The sequence below is a fragment of the Phyllobates terribilis genome, unplaced genomic scaffold, assembly GCF_046119375.1.
Source record: "Phyllobates terribilis strain yellow unplaced genomic scaffold, ASM4611937v1 Scaffold_1__5_contigs__length_1240528914, whole genome shotgun sequence".
NCBI classification, from domain to species: Eukaryota; Metazoa; Chordata; class Amphibia; order Anura; family Dendrobatidae; genus Phyllobates; species Phyllobates terribilis.
The window spans coordinates 269,973,633-269,998,502 of record NW_027362761.1 but is presented as its reverse complement, the minus strand read 5'-3'; the positions used below and the strand labels follow the sequence as shown (position 1 = coordinate 269,998,502).

Below are 24,870 nucleotides of genomic sequence, written 5' to 3'. Positions count from 1 at the left end.
GCTGTGCTGTTCCACTTCACAACTGATCACATCTGGCCACTAGTGACACCGGGGATCCAGGTGTCTCACGCCCACTATCCTAAGGATAGGCCATCAATATAAAAGTACAGTACAACCCCTTTAACAATTTTGTATCTGTTTATATCTCTATTACCCGGTCTTATATGAGGTCTCTCTATTTTAGAAATGAGGTACAAGTAACTTTCTATATAGTAACCAATGCAGTCCATTTGCATGTTTGGTAACCTGTCCTTCAAAATTGTAATTAGAAAGGTGTGGTGTGCGGATATTAATCATATGAAATGTTGTCATCTAGCCAAGTATACACAAATGTCTGTACATTGTACATTGTATGAATAAGTTTATCTGACTGAGACTAGAATGCCACAGTGACAGATCATCCCTCTTCTTCATCCTCTTGTATGTCACCTAGTCCAGACTAGAAATCCAGGTGACATTACTAAAGTCTAGCTTAAAGTTGTCAAATGTTCGGCTGTGTTCCCAACTGATATGGCAATTACATCCTAAAAGATTATGCAACTTAGAGATGTTATTATGTGAGAAAACAAAATGTATGACGGCCATTTTCACACAAGGGAATGCAGCGCAAATTTACACTAAAATCCATTGACAATAAAGTGATGCCAGTAGATGGGTGTTTGCATCACTGCAGATTTCCGCCTTCCCATTACATGCAGTAGGGTGAAATGTGTAGTTAAATCCAGATAGGAATCCGGATGGTGCAGATTTGAATAAGAATTCAAATCTTTTCCTTTTTTGTTCTAACACGTAGAACTCGTATTCTTGCTGGCAGAATCACTTTGTTGCATAACAACCAGTCCGTCAGATAGGTTACAATTTAAGGCATTTTCTAATGGTAAAAAATCTATAATAGTAAAATAAAGAAACTTTTCAGTTTACTTCCTCTTAGAAATCCCTGCTGCATCTTCTTTCCCATTTTCAAGATAAATATAAATGTGCAAGCCAGTGCAGTCATCCATACTGTTGTCACTAACACCTAGTTCACACTGTGTTTATGCTGTGCCCCCGGGAGTTTTACCTGAATCACAGAAAAATGAGATTCCAACATAACCCCCATCTTTTTATGCTTGCCTGCAAAGTGTAGCATCAGCGTCTCTGCCCCCTACAAGGCAGAGACGCCATCCTTCTCACCTCCCCGCTCCCCGCGCGGCGTCCTCCTGCGCTCCTCTTCCTGCTGCTGCCAGCGCGCGCAGCTTCCCGGGCACTGAGCTTAGGGCGCGCGCGTTCCCTCCCTCTTAAAGGGGCCGCGCCCGCCGTCCTAAGGAGTCCCCGGCCAATAGCCGAGGGTTCTCCCATATATAAGGCACCTCCTCCAAAATGGAGGTGCCCGAGTAAAAGTTGTTGCACAGTGTTTCTGACCTCTGCTTCAGCCCTCAGGTCCCGCAGCTAGCCTGATTACCAGTCTTGCCCGCCAGCCTGTTACCTACCGTGCCTGCCAGTCCGCTCACCTGGGAGCACTTGCCTGTTGCCTGCCTGTTACCTGCCGTGCCTGCCAGCCCGCTCACCTGGGAGCACTTGCCGTGACCACCTAGAGACTCCTGCCGTCACTTGCCGTGACCACCTAGAGACTCCTGCCGTCACTTGCCGTGACCACCTAGAGACTCCTGCCGTCACTTGCCGTGACCACCTGTCAACTATCCAGAGACTTCTGCCTGCCTGTTGTGTCCATCCGCTATACTGGTCAGTCCCAGTCTGCTGACCCGTGGGAGCCACCTGCTCTCTTACAAGGTCGTCCCCAGAGTAGCACCTGGTCCCTCTGCTCGGTCCCTCCCTGGTCACGGAGTCGTTAGCCGCCGTACGACCAGGGTCGGTCTGAGTTGATACTTAGTCACGCCCCTCTTGGTCCCTTCTTGCACCGTGGCACAGAGGTTCCACCATCCGGATCAGTAACACAAAGACAGACATTGTCGGAAAAAAAAAGCACAAACTAAGTCCACTTGTGTCACTGCAGACTGTGGATCCAGGCTTGGACTGGCCCACAGGAGAACCGGAGAATCCTCCAGTGGGCCCCTGTGCAAGAGTGGGGTCATCACCCTCTTATATGAGCAGTACTTGGCGCTATATACTTGAATCACTATGTACAGACAGAGGCAGCATCTTATTCCTTTAACAATCTACCCAGTTCATTGTTATAAAAATTTATGATTGATGATAATGTCACATTTGCATATAGCTGAACAGTGGGGCCTTGGAGTTGGTTACTGGTGGGCTCTTGGCACCCCAGTCCAACACTGTGTGGATCTGCCATAGTCCTGTTTTTCGGAGATACAGATGCAACCCCCAAACACACAACAGTAATTCAGTGTGAACAGGGTCGAACCCATGCCATGACTGGTTGGTCAATTTACATGACATGTCGTCTTTGTAGACCACAGCATTGTGCAGACATGTAAACAGATAGGCAGAAGGGCATCCGGACAGCAACATTACAGTGAGGGATTCTAAAGTTAGGTATATTCAATTGAATTTGTCAGCAGGTTTTTGCTATTTAATCTGAAAGAAGCCCAAGATAGAAACAGAGAGCCTGATTCCAATGATGTGTCACTTAATAGGCTGTGTGCTGTAGTTTCTATGCAATTAGTATTTTATCAGCAAGAGATTATAACTGCTTGACTATATCTCATGTGCAGACCAGTCCAGCTAAACAATGTAACCCCGCCCCCACCACTGATTGGCAGCTTGCTGACGATTCAGAGTGTACACAGGAAGCTGCCAATCAGGGATGTGGGCGGGGTCATACACAGCTCAGAATTCTGACCAATGCTACATCTACTACAGAGAAAACAGGGATTCTATCAAAACTGCACCAAGCAGTCCATTAAGTGATACGTTGCTGGAATCAGACGCTTTTTCCCTACATCATGCTGCTCTTATATTCCCTTTAAGAAGCTTATTATTTTAGTATTTTGGCTAGATGGGCAATATTTTTATATCTGAGGGAAAACCCTTTAAAGTTGGATTGGCACTGAAGTTAGTTTTAATATTTACATACCCCAGCCTTTGTTTATGAGTATATTTATCACATTTCTAAAAATCAATTGATGTGAGATTCCTGATAATAAAAGGGGTTGTCGGTGCCTTTTGTATTTTTTTTCCTTTTGAATCTAAGAATTTACAGGCTGGTTGTTGCTAACTACCAGCCTGCTCTGTCCTGTGAAGATCTGTTCTGGCAATAAGGCAGCATTGTAACGTTATAAACTTGCAGATTAACCCAATGTCTGCAGGTAAATAGTGTTTTACTAGATGACAGGTTTCCTCTAAAAAGATCTAAAATGTGACACAAAATGAGGGAAAAACTAAGTGCAACACAAAGGAAAGAGGGGGAGGAAGCCCAAACACTAGGGAAAGGGGGAGTGGAGACCCCTAGGCAGATCTAATATCACCCTGCCTACCCTATCTTCCCTATATAAGTTCCACACCTATCGCCGAGCAGGAACCTAAGCCCTGAATGTCCCTAGAGCTTGGCCCTAGATAGGGAGGGGACAGGGTGAGCACTAGTCAAGCCCCAATTCAAACTAAAGACAACAAGGTAGACAAACAAAGGGGATACACTTAGCTTGAGTAGACACCAGAGATATAACGCCAACTGTCCTCCAAGGGCCAGAGAAGAAACTAGCAGACTGCTAGTGCTCCAAGCCAACACAGAGGTACAAAGAACTATCACTGGCGACTCTCTGGAGAAACTGAAATTATTTAACTACCCAGTGTAACATACCTGGCGGCGTCCTTGCATAGTGGTCCATCTCCCACTGTGCAAGAGCGCGCACTTGATTTCCAGTCCAGACTATCACTCTGGCTTTCCTCCATGCTGTCTGCTTGCCTCTGTTTCTTCTGCTTAAGGGCGGCGCCCGATCACTTCCTGCTTCTTGTAGCTGCTGCAGGCACACCCCTTGTGCGTCCTCAGCCTATTGCTGTCTGTCACCTGGTATTTAACCCAGCTCTTTCCTGGAATCCTTGCCTGAGCATTGTGTTCTGTCAGTTGGCTTCTTGTCACTGATGTACCAGGTCCTGTCTATGTTTCCTGCCTTGCGGCATCAGTTCCTGTGTCTGAACTGTGTCCTGTCTGAACTATCTTCTAGCCTGTTGTCTTCTGCCTATCCTGGAGGCTGTATTTCCAGGCCTGTGTGAACACGCTCCTAGCCTGTTCTGTCCGCCTTCTAGGGGCCGCATACCTAGACCCGTTCCTGTATCTTGCCTGTTCCTGTCTGAACATGCTCCTAGCCTGTTCGTTCCGCCTTCTAGGGGCCGCATACCTAGACCCGCTCCTGCATCTTGCTGCTGTGTCTGTTCTTGTCTGAATACTCTCCTAGCCTGTTACCTCTTTTTCTCTATGTTCGTACCTTCCCTTTTCCTGCAGAATCTGATCCCGTACCTAACTCCTACTCGTTGTCCCTGTACTCCCGTTTGTGAGTTTAGAGTCCACTCGCTACTTCATTGCAAGTATCTTGTGTGTACCTGGTTCTGCCTTTCTCTTCCAGTCTGTTCCGTGTGAACAGAGCCCTGTCCCCTCTGCTCTGCCTTGCTCACCACTCCGGCGGTTCTTGCCTACTCTGCCTTACTCACCGCTCCTGCGGTTTCCGCTCTGCTCTGACCCTTTGCTCGCTGCTCCGGCAGTCTCGCTCTGCTCTAACCCTTTGCTCGCTGCTCCGGCAGTCTCACTCTGCTCTGACCCTTTGCTCGCTGCTCCGGCAGTCTCGCTCTGCTCTGACCCTTTGCTCGCTGCTCCGGCAGTCTCGCTCTGCTCTGACCCTTTGCTCGCTGCTCCGGCAGTCTCGCTCTGCTCTGCCCCTTTGCTCGCTGCTCCGACAGTCTCGCTCTGCTCTGACCCTTTGCTCGCTGCTCCGGCAGTCTCGCTCTGCTCTGACCCTTTGCTCGCTGCTCCGGCAGTCTCGCTCTGCTCTGACCCTTTGCTCGCTGCTCCGGTAGTCTCGCTCTGCTCTGTCCCTTTGCTCGCTGCTCCGGCAGTCTCGCTCTGCTCTGACCCTTTGCTCGCTGCTCCGGCAGTCTCGTCCTGCTCCTCTCTCGCTCACCGCTCCAGGGGCCTTGTCCTGCTCTTCTCTCGTTCACCGCTCCAGGCGGTCTCGTCTTGTTCTGCTCTTGCTCGCCACTCTGGGCGGCCTCACTCTGCTGTGTTTGTCCACCGCATCTGCGGTTCTGTTCCTGAGTCCCAGTCTGTACTGGGTCCTATCCACTCGGTGCTCCAAGCTGTCGTACCTGCCAGTACCTCCCTGCCTGCATACCAGTCTTGCTTACCAGCATCCGCCAGTCTGCATACCAGCTGTGTCTGCCTATAACCAGCAGTCTGTGTGCCAGCCTAACCTGCCTGTTCCTGTATTCCCCTGTGTGGGTCAACAGCCGTGTCCGGGGTCTGTCCTGGAGTAGCACCTGGTCCCTCTGCTTGGTTCCTCCTTGGTGCACTGGCGTCGTATGCCGTCGTGCGACCCTGGTCGGATCGGGTGGATACTTAGTTACGCCCCTCCAGGCATTCACTCTCCGGCACGGTCCAGTGGAATCACTACATATACACGCACACGCCACTCAGCCAAGGCGTGTGCATTACACCCAGCAAGGGTGTATCAATCAGCAGCTGAAGGTGGAGGTCACTGCTGGGTCCTAAAGAAAGAAGGATATACCTATACTACAGAGATGAGGGAATCAAGAAAGCGCCTGCAATGCGAAGCGCAGTGACCTTCTACAGCCGACTCCAGAGCGACTGTCTATCACACCTGACACACCCGTGACATAAATACAGCCATTCTATGGTATAGGTGTGAAGCTGAGTAACTTATCGTGGTCAAGCCAAGGAGGTGAGGAAGTTAAGGAGTCCATGGTCAAATGCCAGGAGGATATGTCATAGAAAAGGGGATAATACAAACGGATAGTCAAAGCCACAGAGTCATGGAGTCAGGAAACCAAGGTCAGAGTGCGTCAAAGCAAAAGGGGTAATACAAGTGGGTAGTCAAAAAGGCAAATCCAAGGTCCAGAAACAAAGATCAGAATATCAGAATACAGAGCACAGAGCAAACACACTACCGAGCTTAAAGCTACAACTGGCAAGGTCTAATAATAGCCAGCCAGCTAAATAGCCAGGTAATCACCCAAAACGGGTGACACCTGGAAGACCCTGCAGGCCTGGCCAGATTGGGCAGTTGAGCTATCAATCACAATACCGACAGCCCAGCATGCCCCTGCCTCAGATTGGGATGTCACTCACAATACTGACAGCTCAGCACGCCCCTATCCTATAGAGCTGTCATTCACAGCATGGTGGAATCGTGACAATAGGTGAGCAATTCATACTTGTGTGTGAATATCTAACACGCCTCATGTTACTTTTCGTACTTGCTATTTTTTGTATTCTTGTCATGCTTAATAAATGTCATGTTTGCACTTGGTAGCACTTTGTATCTGAACATATACAGATACCGACTGATGACCGGTTCATGCAGCGTTACATGAATACCTTCATTTCTTATAATGATGGCTGCACCATACACTCCTAGCCCTTTTTACCTTCTGAGTCCCCACTACTTTCGTGTGGATTAAACCTAAGATAAAAAGCAAACCTTACGATATGTCAAATGACGTAAATGTGAATAAGGGCCGAGCATGACTGAGATCCCGACTAATGGACACCCGGCCATAAGGAGCTGTATAAACGTAATGTCCAGCTCAAAGAAAATGGAGGCCACGCCTTTATTTGCACAGAGTGACAAAAACCAAAACCGAAAAAAATGAACTGGAATATAAATTGATATACATGAAGCATGTAGGCGCATATTCACACTGGCCACTAAACAGACAAAACCTAAAATAAAACAAAATGAGCAAATACCCTGCAGTAAATAAATAGCAATAGTGCTTGAAAATAATATGGGGTGTGTAGTTAACATTGTTTTTATAAAAAAAAATGTAAAAGCCAAAAAATAGCAATATTTTGGGATCCGCTCCATGACATTCCGGTATATGTTTGAGGGAGCCTTTATTACTATATATAGAATGAAAATGTTCACGGAAGTGGATAAACAGAGGTCGGATGGTTTTACCAATATAATAATATTGACAGGGACAGAAAATTCCGTAAATTACAATGCTCAGATTCTGTTTCCTGAATCTGAGCATTGGTCACAGCCGTCAGAATCTGAGTAGGAAGTAGAGGTGTATTTTAACAATCGATAATTACCTTCTGTGTTGGGAATAACGTTTCATTCAACATCAATGGGTATGTTCTAAAAGAAGGTAGAAATTGTCTTTGTTTCATGGATTGCCCTGGCAGCGGAGCAGTTAGACCATATCCAGTTCTGCCATTTTTTTTTTTTACCCCATTCCATTCACAGTGAAGAATCAGACCATACAGATGCATAAGTCTGGTAGTTGTGTGAAAAAAAAAGATTTTTATAAATTCAGACTATTTGTAAAAATTTGTTCATATATAATTTGGGATGCATTGGAGCAATGAAAAGAAAACTTATTTTCTGATGGTGTACATGTATAATTAACCTTTAGCTTATGATATAAAGCTGACACATTGCGGTCTGCAGTATGTTGAAGCGCCAAGAAAACGGGTTACAAGAGTTGTCCACCCTTGTGCTTAAAGTCTACAGTCACTCTATATGACTGCAGACTTGCGACTCCTCACAGCGCGCACTGTTCGTGCTGCAAAGATTCTCCAGTGCCGGGAGCAGGTGGGCGCATTACGATTTGCATGCATGCGGTCACGTGCCCACTAGTGAATTGAGCAAGGCTGTATACGTCTAGTCGGAATGTGGCCGGAAGTATGCATATGACCGCCAGCTCATGGCACCAGCACTGGAAAATCCTGATAGCACACACTTTGAGGATTCACAAGTCTGCAGTCACATAGCATGACTGCAGACTTTAACCACAAGACTGGATATCCCCTTTAAGTAGTAGTATGAATATGGTTGGGTCATCATTTAGTAATAAAGGATTTAGCCCATTTTTATTAAGATTTGGTGATGAGGAAGATGAGGGCCAGGGTCAAGCAGCAGATCAAGACTAACAAATCACAATTTTGGCTATATGGATCCAAGTTATTCAAATTAATAGGAGTGGATCTGCAGTACCCTGCTGTGGCCACTATACAGTTGACGGAGCTGTGCTGTTCCACTTCACAACTGAACACAACCGGCCACTGGCGACACTGGGGGATTTGTGGAGGAGCCAGGTGTTGCACCCCCGAAGATCAGGGCCGGCTCTAGGTTTTTGTGGGCCCTGGCCGAAAGAGTCTCAGTGGGCCCCTTTAACACATAACACAATTCATGATGCACAGATACCGCAGAGAAATATATATATAGTACAAGGTCAAAGATTTCACTTCTTACATTACATGAGTGATATTTATTGTAAATTCTACAATAGCTCAGAAACCGGCGAATCGCTCCACACAGTATACTGGCCTCCATATAACGCTCCATACAGGATACTGGCCCCCATATAACGCTCCATACAGGATACTGGCCCCCATATAATGCTCCATACAGAATACTGGCCCCCATATAACGCTCAATGCAGGCTGTGCCGCCACATAATGCTCCATGCAGGCTGTTCCCCCCACATAATGCTCCATGCAGGCTGTTCCCCCAACATAATGCCCCATGCAGGCTGTTCCCCCCACATAATGCCCATGCAGGCTGTTCCCCCCATATAATGCCCCATGTTGGATGTCACCCCCCCTTATAATGCCCCATGCAGGATGTCACACACCCCCTTCCTTATAATGCCCCATGCAGGATGTCACCCCCCCTCCCTTATAATGCCCCATGCAGGATGTTACACCGCCCCTCCCTTATAATGCCCCATGCAAGATGTCACACCCCCCTCCCTTATAATGCCCCATGCAAGATGTCACCCCCTCGCTTATAATGCCCCATGCAGGATGTCACCCCCCCTCCCTTATAATGCCCAATGCAGGATGTCACCCCCCCCTTATAATGCCCCATGCAGGATGTCACCCCCCCCTCCCTTATAATGCCCCATGCAGGATGTCACACACCCCTCCTCCCTTATAATGCCCCATGCAGGATGTTACACCCCCCCTTCCTTATAATGCCCCATGCAAGATGTCACACCCCCCCTCCCTTATAATGCCCCATGCAGGATGTCACCGGCCCTCGCTTATAATGCCCCATGCAGGATGTCACACACACCTCTCCTCCCTTATAATGCCCTATGCAGGATGTCACCCCCCTTATAATGCCCCATGCAGGATGTCACCCCCCTCCCTTATAATGCCCCATCCTTATAATGCCCCATGCAGGATGTCACCCTCCCCCCTCCCTTATAATGCCTAATGCAGGATGTCACTCCCCTTATAATGTCCCATGCAGGATGTCACCCCCCCTCCCTTATAATGCCCCATGCAGGATGTCACCCCCCTTATAATGCCCCATGCAGGATGTCACACACCCCTCCTCCCTTATAATGCCCCATGCAGGATGTCACACCCCCCCTCCCTTATAATGCCCCATGCAGGATGTCACACCCCCCCTTATAATGCCCCATGCAGGATGTCACACACACCCCCCCTCCCTTATAATGACCCATGCAGGATGTCACACCTCCCCATGCCGGATGTCACCCCCCCTTATAATGCCCCATGCAGGATGTCACCCCCCCCTCTTATAATGCCCCATGCAGGATGTCACCCCCCCTCCCTTATAATGCCCTATGCAGGATGTCACACCCCCCCTCGCTTATAATGCCCCATGCAGGATGTCACACACCCCCGCCCCACCCCACCATATAATGCCCCATGCCTCCATACAATAAAAAAAAAATCAAATACTCATCTCACTTCTCACCTGCTGCCGCTGCTCCGGACTCCTCACGCGCACCGGCGTCTTCCCGCTCTGTGCTGTGACGACTCAGGAGAGAGCACGGTGGAAAGACGTCACCATACCCTCTGATCTGAGACGTCACTGTGCAGCAGCCACGGAAAAGACCGGACCTGCTGCGGAGGCACGGGGAGAGGTAAGTATTGCGCCGGGTGCCGGGGCCCTGAGCAAGCGGGAGCTGGCACTGCTCTCCTCCGCTCATTGGTCCCATAGCGCGGCGGGGTGCCGACGGCGAGTGGGCCCCCCCGCCTGCTCAGGGCCCCGGCAATTGCCCGGGTGCTGACGCCGGCCCTGCCTCTGATCAAATATTAATGACCTGTCCTAAGGATAGGCCATCAATATAAAAGTACCGTACAACCCCTTTAAGAATTTTGTATCTGTTTATATCTCTATTACCCGGTCTTATATGAGGTCTCTCTATTTTAGAAATGAGGTACAAGTAACTTTTTATATAGCAACCAATGCAGTCCATTTGCATGTTTGGTAACCTGTCCTTCAAAATTGTAATTAGAAAGGTGTGGTGTGCGGATATTAATCATATGAAATGTTGTCATCTAGCCAAGTATACACAAATGTCTGTACATTGTACATTGTATGAATAAGTTTATCTGTCTGAGACTAGAATGCCACAGTGACAGATCATCCCTCTTCTTCATCCTCTTGTATGTCACCTAGTCCAGACTAGAAATCCAGGTGACATTACTAAAGTCTAGCTTAAAGTTGTCAAATGTTCGGCTGTGTTCCCAACTGATATGGCAATTACATCCTAAAAGATTATGCAACTTAGAGATGTTATTATGTGAGAAAACAAAATGTATGACGGCCATTTTCACACAAGGGAATGCAGCGTAAATTTACACTAAAATCCACTGACAATAAAGTAATGCCAGTAGATGGGTGTTTGCATCACTGCAGATTTCCGCCTTCCCATTACATGCAGTAGGGTGAAATGTGTAGTTAAATCCAGATAGGAATCCGGATGGTGCAGATTTGAATAAGAATTCAAATCTTTTCCTTTTTTGTTCTAACACGTAGAACTCGTATTCTTGCTGGCAGAATCACTTTGTTGCATAACAACCAGTCCGTCAGATAGGTTACAATTTAAGGCATTTTCTAAAGATAAAAAAAAAAAATTGGAAAATAAATAAACTTTTCAGTTTACTTCCTCTTAGAAATCCCTGCTGGATCTTCTTTCCCATTTTCAAGATAAATATAAAATGTGCAAGCCAGTGCAGTCATCCATACTGTTGTCACTAACACCTAGTTCACACTGTGTTTATGCTGTGCCTCCGGGAGTTTTACCTGAATCACAGAAAAATGAGATTCCAACATAACCCCCATCTTTTTATGCTTGCCTGCAAAGACGGACATTGCCGGAAAAAAAAGAACAAACTAAGTCCACTCGTGTCATTGCAGACTGTGGATCCAGGCTTGGACTGGCCCACAGGAGAACCGGAGAACACTCCGGTGGGCCCCTGTGCAAGAGTGGGTCATCACCCTCTTATATGAGCAGTACTTGGCGCTATATACTTGAGTCACTATGTACAGACAGAGGCAGCATCTTATTCATTTAACAATCTACCCAGTTCATTGTTATAGAAATTTATGATTGATGATAATGTCACATTTGCATGTAGGTGAAAAGTGGAGCCTTGGAGTTGGTTACTGGTGGACCCTTGGCACCCCAGTCCGACACTGTGTGGATCTGGCATAGTCCTGTTTTTCAGAGAATCAGAATCAACCCCCAAACACACAACAGTAATGCAGTGTGAACAGGGTCTAACCCATGCCATGACTGGTTGGTCAATTTGCATGACATGTCATTTTTGTAGACCACAGCATTGTGCAGACATGTAAACAGATAGGAAGAAGGGCATCCAGACAGCAACATTACAGTGAGGGATTCTACAGGTAGGTATATTCAATTGAATTTGTCAGCAGACTTTTGCTATTTAATCTGAGAGAAGCCTGAGGTAGAAATAGAGAGCCTGATTCCAATGATGTGTCACTTAATAGGCTGTGTGCAGTAGCTTCAATGCAATTAGTATTTTATCAGCAGGAGATTATAACTGCTTGACTATATTTCATGTGCAGACCAGTCCAGCTAAACTGTGTAACCCCGCCCCCACCACTGATTGGCAGCTTGCTGACGATTCAGAGTGTACACAGAAAGCTGCCAATCAGGGATGTGGGCGGGGTCATACACAGCTCAGAATTCTGACCAATGCTACATCTACTACAGAGAAAACAGGGATTCTATCAAAACTGCACCAAGCAGTCCGTTAAGTGATACGTTGCTGGAATCAGACTCTCTGCTCCTACATCATGCTGCTCTTATATTACATAGCAAAAACCTGCTGACAGAGTCCCTTTAAGAAGCTTATTATTAGTATTTTGGCTAGATGGACAATATTTTTATATCTGAGGGAAAAACTTTTAAAGTTGGATTGACACTGAAGTTAGTTTTAATATTTACATACCCCAGCCTATGTTTATGAGTATATTTATCAAATTTCTAAAAATCAATTTATGTGAGATTCCTGATAATTAAAGGGGTTGTCTGGGCCTGTTGTATTTTTTTCCTTTTGAATCTAAGAATTTACAGGCTGGTTGTTGCTAACTACCAGCCTGCTCTGTCCTGTGAAGATCTGCTCCTGCCGGCGATTTTGCTGCTTCATTTCACTACACGTCAACAGAGCAGCTCTTCCTCTTATGGTCTGCTCTATCAATGGAGCATCACTGCCAACGTCATGCTGACTGACAGTTGGCTCCCCGCAGTTAGACAGCGGGGGGCCAGCTGTTAATCAGAATACCATTGACAGAGACGCGCCGTCATCAGAGCAGAGGGGAAGAAAAGAAGCTTGTCTGTCAACTTAATGTCAATGAAAGCTGTAAAATCACCAGTAGGAGCGGTCTGTGAGATAGGTGTTGGGCAGAACAGGGAGGTAGTTAGCAACAACCTGCCTGTAAGTTCTTAGCCCCATATAGCAAAAAATCCAAAAGGTCCTGGATAACCCCTTTAAGGAGGTGTAGCGCTGCACACCCTTTTCAGATGTTGTTTTTTCCCTCACACTGCAGCATGGTCCTTTTCAGGTAAATGTGGTCAGCTACAGTTCCCTGTACAAATAAGTTGCCAGAAGTGCTGTGTAGGGAAAAGTTAAGATGGATGCAGTACTAAACCACAATACATTCTCATGATTGTTTGGGCACCAGGGGTCTAATCCTCACCGATCATAAAGTGATGGCATATGTTATTGAGCACTCTATGAGATCGGAACCACTGTTTGCTATTTTTTCTGCTAGTAATGTTCCAGTAACGCGTGTTTCATGATTCTGCACCAAGAACGCTTTCACATTATAAGTTCCCTTTCTCTGGAAAAATACACATTTAATGCATTTGCCCATCTAATATACAGACTATATACAGGTAAGCCCATAAAGAATTGCCCAGCTCTGAGACCCCGTTGGATTGGGGCAATCTCGCCATGTATTTTCAGGATTGAGATTGCACCACCTCGTATACAGAATGGGGCTGAGGGGCTTTAAATCTCTAAGATAGTAAAACCCCAAGATCAAAAGAAATTAATTAAAATGAACATGATTATGGAGTGAGAGAGGAAGCTGGGGAACCCACAGAAAACCCCAAGTGAAATTAGGAAAACAGAAGAACTTACATATTTGTTGACTAAGGACGGTTTAAAGAACTCAGAATAGGAATTGAAAGCCTTAAAAATAGAACTAAAGTCTAATCAGCAAAATGTCAAAGTCGAGTAAACCAGTCTGGTTACAAAGTGCTCACAAGGAGCATTTTCCATTTACACAACAAGAGCACATTTACACGTAGACAACAGTGGAAAACTAGATTGTAAGGAAGAGAGTAAAAAAATAACAACATAAAACAGTATAAAAAGGCAACAGATGTGGCTTTACTCACTCATTTATTCCTGTTCCTTTAACAGTCAACAGAGGACGTGCTGGTGTGATTACCAGTGACACACTGTCCGCACAGGAAGCCATTGGCTGTAGCTAGAAGAATGACAGCCAGCCAACCAACAAAATCGTCCTCGCTAAGAAAAGCCCTGTTAACTAATTCAGTGCCAGACATGCTTCACAGTCCTGTAGCGAGCACAGCACATTCTTTCAAAAGTAAAGAGCGTTTTAATATTTCTGCTTACAGGACGCCTTTTGTCAGGTTCCTTTCTATATTTAAGGCATTAAGCTCTGTCTTTGTAGGGACAGGGCACATTATGTTGCTGAAAAGGGCCACTGCCATTAAGAAATACTGTTGCCATGAAGGGCAGTACTTGCTCTGCAATGACATTTAAAGGGAATCTGTCAGCAGGATTTCACCCCTCAAACAATTTATATGACCATGTAGCTCTATTAAAGACAAGTCCAGCAATACCTTTACATGGCCAGTCTGTTCAACTTATGCTGATGTGTAAGCTTTTAAACTGACATACAAATGAAGTTGAAGAGCTATTTGTAGATCTAAAGCCTCTGTCACTCCAGCTCTACTCCCTGTCTCCTCTTGCTGACTGACAGCCTCCATGCTGTGTGACTTCAGGCAAAGGAGTTATCAGTCAAGCTGGAGAATGCGGTACTGGGCCAGAAATAGAGCTGGAGTGACCAAGGCTTCAGAGTTACAAATAGCTCTTCATTTGCGTATTAATTGAAATGCTGATTTGTCAGTAATAGGAGAACAGACTGGCCATGTAAAGGTATTGCTGGACTTGCTTTTGAAAGAGCTACATGTGCAAACTCGTAAATAGTTTGGGGGGAGAAATCCTGCTGACAGATTACCTTTAAGTTTGTGGTATGTGTCAAAGTAACGTCCACATGAATGACAAAACCCTAGGATTCTCAGAAGAACACTGCCCAGAGCATCACATCTCTGCTAGCTTGACCTCTTCCTAAAATGCCTCCTGGTGCCATCTCCTTCCCTGGTAAGGGTAGCACATGTACCTGTCTGTCCACAGGATATAAAGGAAATGGTGTTTAATTAGATCAGCCACCTTGTCCTATTGCTCCATAGCCCAGTTCTGATGCTTATGTGCTCTTTTAGATTTGGCAGACAGAATGGGCACTTTTACCACAGTCTGTGCTCCATAAGCTGCGATGTACTGTTTGGTCACACTGACACTTCACTGTTATGCAATTCTCCAGCAATTCACACTACTGTAGCTCTTCTGTGGGATCAGACCAGGCGCTAGCTGTCATACCCAGTGCACATCAATAAGCTTTAGGCATCTATGGAACCATTGCCAGTTAACCTGTTCCCCTACTGGATGGCTTTGGGAGGTACTAACCACTGCATACCAGAATCTTCCACACAAGATCTGATATTTTGGATAACCATGGACCCTGTAATCTAGCTATCCCAAGTTGTTCCCTTTCTGTCACTGAGAGCCTCACGCTTGCTCATTTTTCCAGCTTCCAATGCATCTACTTCAGAAACTGTTTACTTGCTGCCTGATTTATCCTTATCCCATTAATATTACACTATTTTGATATCATGAGCCACATAAGGAGGCACTGCTACTCTTCTAAGCCTATCGAAGGCTGGGGGCCATACACATTAGATTTCTCTCCTGAATCCCCCCATACACAGGAACATTCAGAGAGAGGGAGAGAGAGCTGCCAGACTCCTGTCAGTGGAGAGTCTGGAGGGACACATACACGTTAAATGGTTTCAGATACCTCCCCAAATCGGTGCGTTTGGTTGACTTTTGACTAATGTGTATAGGAGCTTTAACCTAGGAGCTATGCTGACCTATGTGATGGCTCTGCATAAATGCACAGACTTTTCTTTTTAATCGGATGGGGCCAACACGCTAAGTGATTGCTTTCATGAAACAATAGATTGCATTCTCCATGCCAATTGGTGACAATTTTAAAACTTTGGGCACCGACAAAATATCCAAATAATTTATCACACACATATGATGTGGACAGTGCTAGTGATAAAGAGACCATTATTGTCCAGAATCAACTACCAACACAATCTCTGTGATAAACATATTCCTTTGTCTCGCCATATTGGTGCTGAGATGCTGAACGCCTACACTGCATAAACATCACTCCTACTGGTCGCTGGCATCACTAAACTATTGGCTTCACTTATACAATGAGTTCTTTTTCTTTTCTGAAAATTTTTACAATAGAATGGAGGTTTATGTATCGCAGTTGTTATGCTCTCTAAATATTTGTAGATGTACAGCCAAACCAAAAGATCAATTCACCAGAAATTAGACCCTTAGTAGTTACTCTCAGGGCTCATGCAGACGAGCGTATTAATCAGATGGGTGCTGTCTGATTTTTGATCAGACAGCACACTGACCCATGTTATTCAATAGGGCTGTTCAGATGAGCAATTTTTCTCTTGGTCCAACTGCCCGAGAGGAAAAAAAAAGCAGCATGTGCTACTTTGGTCTGATTTATAGTGCATGTAAATGGCAGGTAGCTCCTGCACTCATCCGATATTCGGAAGAGCACACGGAGCTGCACTTGAAACCAGTCGTGTCTGTAATTTGAGTAGGGGACAGGCCCAAGTTTTCATGCGCTCATCTACAGCTGGCCTCAAGAATATGGTCCTTAAAGGGGCGGGGCAATATACTTTAACAAACATGTTGGGGACATGATTACCTGTAATATATGCCTGTAACATATAGGTATTACAGATTCTCCTCCTGCCCTTCCTGAAAAACTGCTCATCACTCTGTCAAAATAATGGCTGCTGGTGGAGGAGCATGTAACCAGACCTGTCCATCAGTCTCGTGCAACTGAAAATTTTTTCACGTAGAAAAGCTGTTTTTTTATTGGAGGTGGCTGATGGACTGGTGTGGTCACATGCTCCTCATGAGTAGCCATTTTATGGACAGGAGTGCTGTACAGTTTGCACGGAAGGAGCAATACTCAGGGCATTTGCACACGATAAGTATTTGCAGCAGTCATTTCTGCACCACAAATGTGTCTCTTGGTAGGAAAAATGCTGCATAAAATATGTGCTTTTTTTCCCGCGTTTTTGATGCATTCTTTTCCCATTCATTTGAAGAGTTGATATGCTGCAGATTTGAAATGGCTTAAAATCTACAAGGGGAGAATAAGCAGCATGTGCATGAGATTTCAGAAACCTTATTCATTTTGCTGGTACAGCAAAACGCATTTTTTCGTGACAAAAACACACGGTCCCCACGGTCCCCAGTGTGAGCAGCCTCTTCTTACCTTAACGGGTTCAGGAACAGGGACCTGACAATGGACTAGTAGGTAGAAGACAAACTAGGTACGAAAGTTGCTCAGGCACCTCCCTACAGGGGAGGGTGCCTTAAATACCTAATGCCTCCCAGCTATAGGTTGGGGACAATTCCAGAGTGTGCGCTGCCCCTTTAAGAAGTGGGAAGCGTGCCCTAAGCACATTGCTGGGAGACCTGCGCGATGTGCATGAGCCCTGGAGCCTGGGACAGGAGACGCCGCTGAGCGGCCATGAGGGTGAGCATGTTGACGTTCCTGGGGTATTGAGAGAAGCTATGCAGGGACGCCGGCGTTACAGCTTCTAACAGTGTAACAAAAAGGCGGCTATTCAAATGTACAATAGTGATTAGGATCTTAGACAAAATGAGTGTGTAATGTATTTACTTTCTATTCTTGCAGAAGCACCATAAAAGAGCTGCCTTATTGTAAAAGCTCCTGTTCATATGCCCTACTTAATAATAAAACCAGAGAACTCATTTATATTGATTGTACAGATTGCTACAGTTATGTAGATACCAAATACAGTTAGGACCAGAAATATTTGGACAGTGACTGAATTTTCGTGATTTCGGCTCTGCATGCCACTATTTTTTATTTAAAATGAAACTGAGATGCAATTGAAGTGTAGACTTTCAGGTTTAATTAAAGGGGCTGAACAAAAATATGATGTGAAACGTTTGCAACCATTTTTTTTACAAAGCATCCTTTTCTCAGGGGCTCAAAAGTAATTGGACAAATTAATTTTACCATAAACAAATGCTCATTTATAATACTTTGTAGAGAGTCTTTTGCAGGCAATGACTGCCTGAAGTCTGAAAGCCATGGATGTCACTAAACGCTGGGTTTCCTCCTTTGTGATGCTTTGCCAGCAGCAGAGTAGCTACCGGGGGGGGGCAGAGGGGGCGGTGGCCCCGCACTCTCAGGGGTGCATTATACTATAGTCTGCCTATGGGGTATATTATACTATAGTCTGCCTATGGGGTACATTATACTATAGTCTGCCTATGGGGTGCATTATACTACAGACTTCCTATGGGGTGCATTATACTATAGACTGCCTATGGGGTGCATTATACTACAGGCTGCCTATCGGGTGCATTATATTATAGACTGCCTATGGGGTGCAATATACTACAGATTGCCTATGGGGTGCATTATACTATAGACTGTCTATGGGGGTGCATTATACTATAATCTGCCTATGGGGGAGCATTTTACTATAGACTGCCTATAGGGTGCATTATACTACACACTGCCTATGGGGTGCATTATACTATAGACTGACTTATTCTACAGACTGCCTATGGGGGTGCATTATACTACAGACTGCCTATGGGGTGCATTATACAATAGTTTGCCTTTGGGATGCATTATAATACAGACAGCCTATGGGGGTGCATTATACTATAGACTGCCTAAGGGGTGCATTATACAATAGTCTGCCTATAGGGTGCATTATACTATAGTCTGCCTATGGGGTGCATTATACTATAGTCTGCCTATGGGGAACATTATACTACAGACTGCCTATGGGGTGCATTATACTACAGACTGCCTATGGGGTGCATTATCCTACAGACTGTCTATGGTCGACCATTATACTATAGACTGCCTATGGGGTGCATTATGCTATAGTCTGCCTATGGGGTACATTATAGTACAGACTGCCTATGGGGTGCATTATACTATAGTCTGCCTATGGGGTATATTATACTATAGTCTGCCTATGGGGTACATTATACTATAGTCTGCCTATGGGGTGCATTATACTACAGACTTCTTATGGGGTGCATTATACTATAGACTGCCTATGGGGTGCATTATACTACAGGCTGCCTATCGGGTGCATTATATTATAGACTGCCTATGGGGTGCAATATACTACAGATTGCCTATGGGGTGCATTATACTATAGACTGTCTATGGGGGTGCATTATACTATAATCTGCCTATGGGGGAGCATTTTACTATAGACTGCCTATAGGGTGCATTATACTACACACTGCCTATGGGGTACATTATACTATAGACTGCCTATGAGGTGCATTATACTACAGACTGCCTATGGGGTGCATTATACTATAGACTGCCTTATTCTACAGACTGCCTATTGGGGTGCATTATACTACAGACTGCCTATGGGGTGCATTATACAATAGATTGCCTATGGGGTGCATTATAATACAGACTGCCTATGGGGGTGCATTATACTGTAGACTGCCTATGGGGTGCATTATACTATAGACTGCCTATAGGGTGCATTATACTATAGTCTGCCTATGGGTGCATTATACTATAGTCTGCCTATGGGGTGCATTATACTACAGACTGCCTATGGGGTGCATTATACTATAGTCTGCCTATGGGGTACATTATAGTACAGACTGCCTATGGGGTGCATTATCCTACAGACTGTCTATGGGGGACCATTATACTATAGACTGCCTATGGGGTGCATTATGCTTTATTCTGCCTATGGGGTACATTATCGTACAGACTGCCTATGGGGTGCATTATACTATAGTCTGCCTATGGGGTATATTATACTATAGTCTGCCTATGGGGTACATTATACTATAATCTGCCTATGGGGTGCATTATACTACAGACTGCCTATGGGGTGCATTATACTATAGACTGCCTATGGGGTGCATTATACAATAGATTGCCTATGGGGTGCATTATAATATAGACTGCCTATAGGGGTGCATTATACTGTAGACTGCCTATGGGGTGCATTATACTATAGTCTGCCTATGGGGTACATTATACTATAATCTGCCTATGGGGTGCATTATACTACAGACTGCCTATGGGGTGCATTATACTATAGTCTGCCTATGGGGTACATTATAGTACAGACTGCCTATGGGGTGCATTATACTATAGTCTGCCTATGGGGGTATATTATACTATAGTCTGCCTATGGAGTGCAATATACTACAGACTACCTATGGGGTGCATTTACTATAGACTGCCTATGGGGTGCATTATACTACAGACTGCCTATGGGGTGCATTATACTATAGACTACCTATGGGGTGCAATATACTACAGATTGCCTATGGGGTTCATTATACTCTAGACTGCCTATGGGGTGCATTATATTACAGACTGCCTATGGGGTGCATTATACTGTAGTCTGCCTATGGGGGTGCATTATACTATAATCTGCCTATGGGGGTGCATTATACTATAATCTGCCTATGGGGAGCATTATACTATAGACTGCCTATAGGGTGCATTATACTACACACTGCCTATGGGGTGCATTATACTATAGACTGCCTATGGGGTGCATTATACTACAGACTGCCTATGGGGTGCATTATACTACAGACTGCCTATGGGGTGCATTATACAATAGATTGCCTATGGGGTGCATTATAATACAGACTGCCTATGGGGGTGCATTATACTATAGACTGCCTATGGTGTGCATTATACCATAGACTGCCTATGGGGTGCATTATACAATAGTCTGCCTGTAGGGTGCATTACACTATAGTCTGCCTATGGGGTGCATTATACTATAGTCTGCCTATGGGGTGCATTATACTACAGACTGCCTATGGGGTGCATTATCCTACAGACTGTCTATGGGGGAGCATTATACTATAGACTGCCTATGGGGTGCATTATGCTATCGTCTGCCTATGGGGTACATTATAGTACAGACTGCCTATGGGGTGCATTATACTATAGTCTGCCTATGGGGGTATATTATACTATAGTCTGCGTATGGGGTGTATTATACTATAGTCTGCCTATGGGGTGCATTATACTACAGACTGCCTATGGGGTACATTATACTATAGACTGCCTTTGGGGTGCATTATGCTACAGAATGCCTATGGGGTGCATTATATTATAGACTGCCTATGGGGTGCATTATACTATAGACTGCCTATGGGGTGCATTATACTACAGACTGCCTATGGGGTGCATTATCCTACAGACTGCATATGGGGTGCATTATCCTACAGACTGCCTGTGGGGGAGCATTATATTGTAGCCTGCCTATGGGGTGCATTATGCTATAGTCTGCCTATGGGGTACATTATAGTACAGACTGCCTATGGGGTGCATTTTACTATAGTCAGCCTATGGGGGTATATTATACTATAGTCTGCCTATGAGGTGCATTATACTATAGTCTGCCTATGGGGTGCATTATACTATAGTCTGCCTATGGGGTGCATTATACTACAGACTGCCTATGGGGTGCATTACACTATAGACTGGCTATGGGGTGCATTATACTACAGACTGCCTATGGGGTGCATTATACTATAGACTGCCTATGGCGTGCAATATTCTTCAGATTGCCTATGGGGTGCATTATACTATAGACTGCATATGGGGTGCATTATATTAAAGACTGCCTATGGGGTGCATTATACTATAGTCTGCCTATGGGGGTGCATTATACTATAATCTGCCTATGGGGGTGCATTATACTACAATCTGCCTATGGGGAGCATTATACAATAGATTGCCTATGGGGTGCATTATAATACAGACTGCCTATGGGGGTGCATTATACTGTAGACTGCCTATGGGGTGCATTATACTATAATCTGCCTATGGGGTGCATTATATTACAGACTGCCTATGGGGGTGCATTATACTATAGTCTGCCTATGGGGTACATTATACTATAATCTGCCAATGGGGTGCATTATACTACAGACTGCCTATGGGGTGCATTATACTATAGTCTGCCTATGGGGTACATTATAGTACAGACTGCCTATGGGGTGCATTATACTATAGTCTGCCTATTTGGGTATATTATACTATAGTCTGCCTATGGAGTGCAATATACTACAGACTACCTATGGGGTGCATTTACTATAGACTGCCTATGGGGTGCATTATACTACAGACTGCCTATGGGGTGCATTATACTATAGACTGCCTATGGGGTGCAATATACTACAGATTGCCTATGGGGTTCATTATACTCTAGACTGCCTATGGGGTGCATTATATTACAGACTGCCTATGGGGTGCATTATACTGTAGTCTGCCTATGGGGGTGCATTATACTATAATCTGCCTATGGGGAGCATTATACTATAGACTGCCTATAGGGTGCATTATACTACACACTGCCTATGGGGTGCATTATACTATAGACTGCCTATGGGGTGCATTATACTACAGACTGCCTATGGGGTGCATTACACTATAGACTGCCTTATTCTACAGACTGCCTATGGGGGTCCATTATACTACAGACTGCCTATGGGGTGCATTATACAATAGATTGCCTATGGGGTGCATTATAATACAGACTGCCTATGGGGGTGCATTATACTATAGACTGCCTATGGTGTGCATTATACTATAGACTGCCTATGGGGTGCATTATACAATAGTCTGCCTGTAGGGTGCATTACACTATAGTCTGCCTATGGGGTGCATTATACTATAGTCTGCCTATGGGGTGCATTATACTACAGACTGCCTATGGGGTGCATTATCCTACAGACTGTCTATGGGGGAGCATTATACTATAGACTGCCTATGGGGTGCATTATGCTATCGTCTGCCTATGGGGTACATTATAGTACAGACTGCCTATGGGGTGCATTATACTATAGTCTGCCTATGGAGGTATATTATACTATAGTCTGCGTATGAGGTGTATTATACTATAGTCTGCATATGGGGTGCATTATATTAAAGACTGCCTATGGGGTGCATTATACTATAGTCTGCCTATGGGGGTGCATTATACTATAATCTGCCTATGGGGGTGCATTATACTACAATCTGCCTATGGGGAGCATTATACAATAGATTGCCTATGGGGTGCATTATAATACAGACTGCCTATGGGGGTGCATTATACTGTAGACTGCCTATGGAGTTCATTATACTATAATCTGCCTATGGGGTGCATTATACTACAGACTGCCTATGGGGGTGCATTATACTATAGTCTGCCTATGGGGTACATTATACTATAATCTGCCTATGGGGTGCATTATACTACAGACTGCCTATGGGGTGCATTATACTATAGTCTGCCTATGGGGTACATTATAGTACAGACTGCCTATGGGGTGCATTATACTATAGTCTGCCTATGGGGGTATATTATACTATAGTCTGCCTATGGAGTGCAATATACTACAGACTACCTATGGGGTGCATTTACTATAGACTGCCTATGGGGTGCATTATACTACAGACTGCCTATGGGGTGCATTATACTATAGACTGCCTATGGGGTGCAATATACTACAGATTGCCTATGGGGTTCATTATACTCTAGACTGCCTATGGGGTGCATTATATTACAGACTGCCTATGGGGTGCATTATACTGTAGTCTGCCTATGGGGGTGCATTATACTATAATCTGCCTATGGGGGTGCATTATACTATAATCTGCCTATGGGGAGCATTATACTATAGACTGCCTATAGGGTGCATTATACTACACACTGCCTATGGGGTGCATTATACTATAGACTGCCTATGGGGTGCATTATACTACAGACTGCCTATGGGGTGCATTACACTATAGACTGCCTTATTCTACAGACTGCCTATGGGGGTCCATTATACTACAGACTGCCTATGGGGTGCATTATACAATAGATTGCCTATGTGGTGCATTATAATACAGACTGCCTATGGGGGTGCATTATACTATAGACTGCCTATGGTGTGCATTATACTATAGACTGCCTATGGGGTGCATTATACAATAGTCTGCCTGTAGGGTGCATTACACTATAGTCTGCCTATGGGGTGCATTATACTATAGTCTGCCTATGGGGTGCATTACACTACAGACTGCCTATGGGGTGCATTATCCTACAGACTGTCTATGGGGGAGCATTATACTATAGACTGCCTATGGGGTGCATTATGCTATCGTCTGCCTATGGGGTACATTATAGTACAGACTGCCTATGGGGTGCATTATACTATAGTCTGCCTATGGGGGTATATTATGCTATAGTCTGCGTATGGGGTGTATTATACTATAGTCTGCCTATGGGGTGCATTATACTACAGACTGCCTATGGGGTACATTATACTATAGACTGCCTTTGGGGTGCATTATGCTACAGAATGCCTATGGGGTGCATTATTCTATAGACTGCCTATGGGGTGCATTATACTATAGACTGCCTATGGGGTGCACTATACTACAGACTGCCTATGGGGTGCATTATCCTACAGACTGCCTATGGGGTGCATTATCCTACAGACTGCCTGTGGGGGAGCATTATACTGTAGCCTGCCTATGTGGTGCATTATGCTATTGTCTGCCTATGGGGTACATTATAGTACAGACTGCCTATGGGGTGCATTTTACTATAGTCTGCCTATGGGGGTATATTATACTATAGTCTGCCTATGGGGTGCATTATACTACAGACTGCGTATGGGGTGCATTATACTATAGACTGCCTATGGGGTGCATTATACTACAGACTGGCTATGGGGTGCATTATACTATAGACTGCCTATGGCGTGCAATATTCTTCAGATTGCCTATGGGGTGCATTATACTATACACTGCATATGGGGTGCATTATATTAAAGACTGCCTATGGGGTGCATTATACTATAGTCTGCCTATGGGGGTGCATTATACTATAATCTGCCTATGGGGGTGCATTATACTACAATCTGCCTATGGGGAGCATTATACTATAGACTGCCTATAGGGTGCATTATACTACACACTGCCT

General features: G+C 45.0%; 1 protein-coding gene across 3 annotated transcripts in view; it reads right to left on the bottom strand.

Moving 5' to 3' along the window:
- Window positions 1–24,870, bottom strand: part of DAO (D-amino acid oxidase) — a 127,963-nt gene that overhangs the window by 94,954 nt on the left and 8,139 nt on the right. The window contains exon 1 of one of the 3 annotated variants that reach the window (XM_073672428.1): window positions 13,834–13,978. The exons of the other annotated variants lie outside the window; for them this stretch is intronic. Within the exon in view, the coding sequence (XP_073528529.1) occupies window positions 13,834–13,916 (83 nt within the window). The 5' untranslated portion in view covers window positions 13,917–13,978. Of the gene's footprint in view, window positions 1–13,833; window positions 13,979–24,870 lie in introns of those variants that run through there. 3 annotated transcript variants of the gene reach the window in all.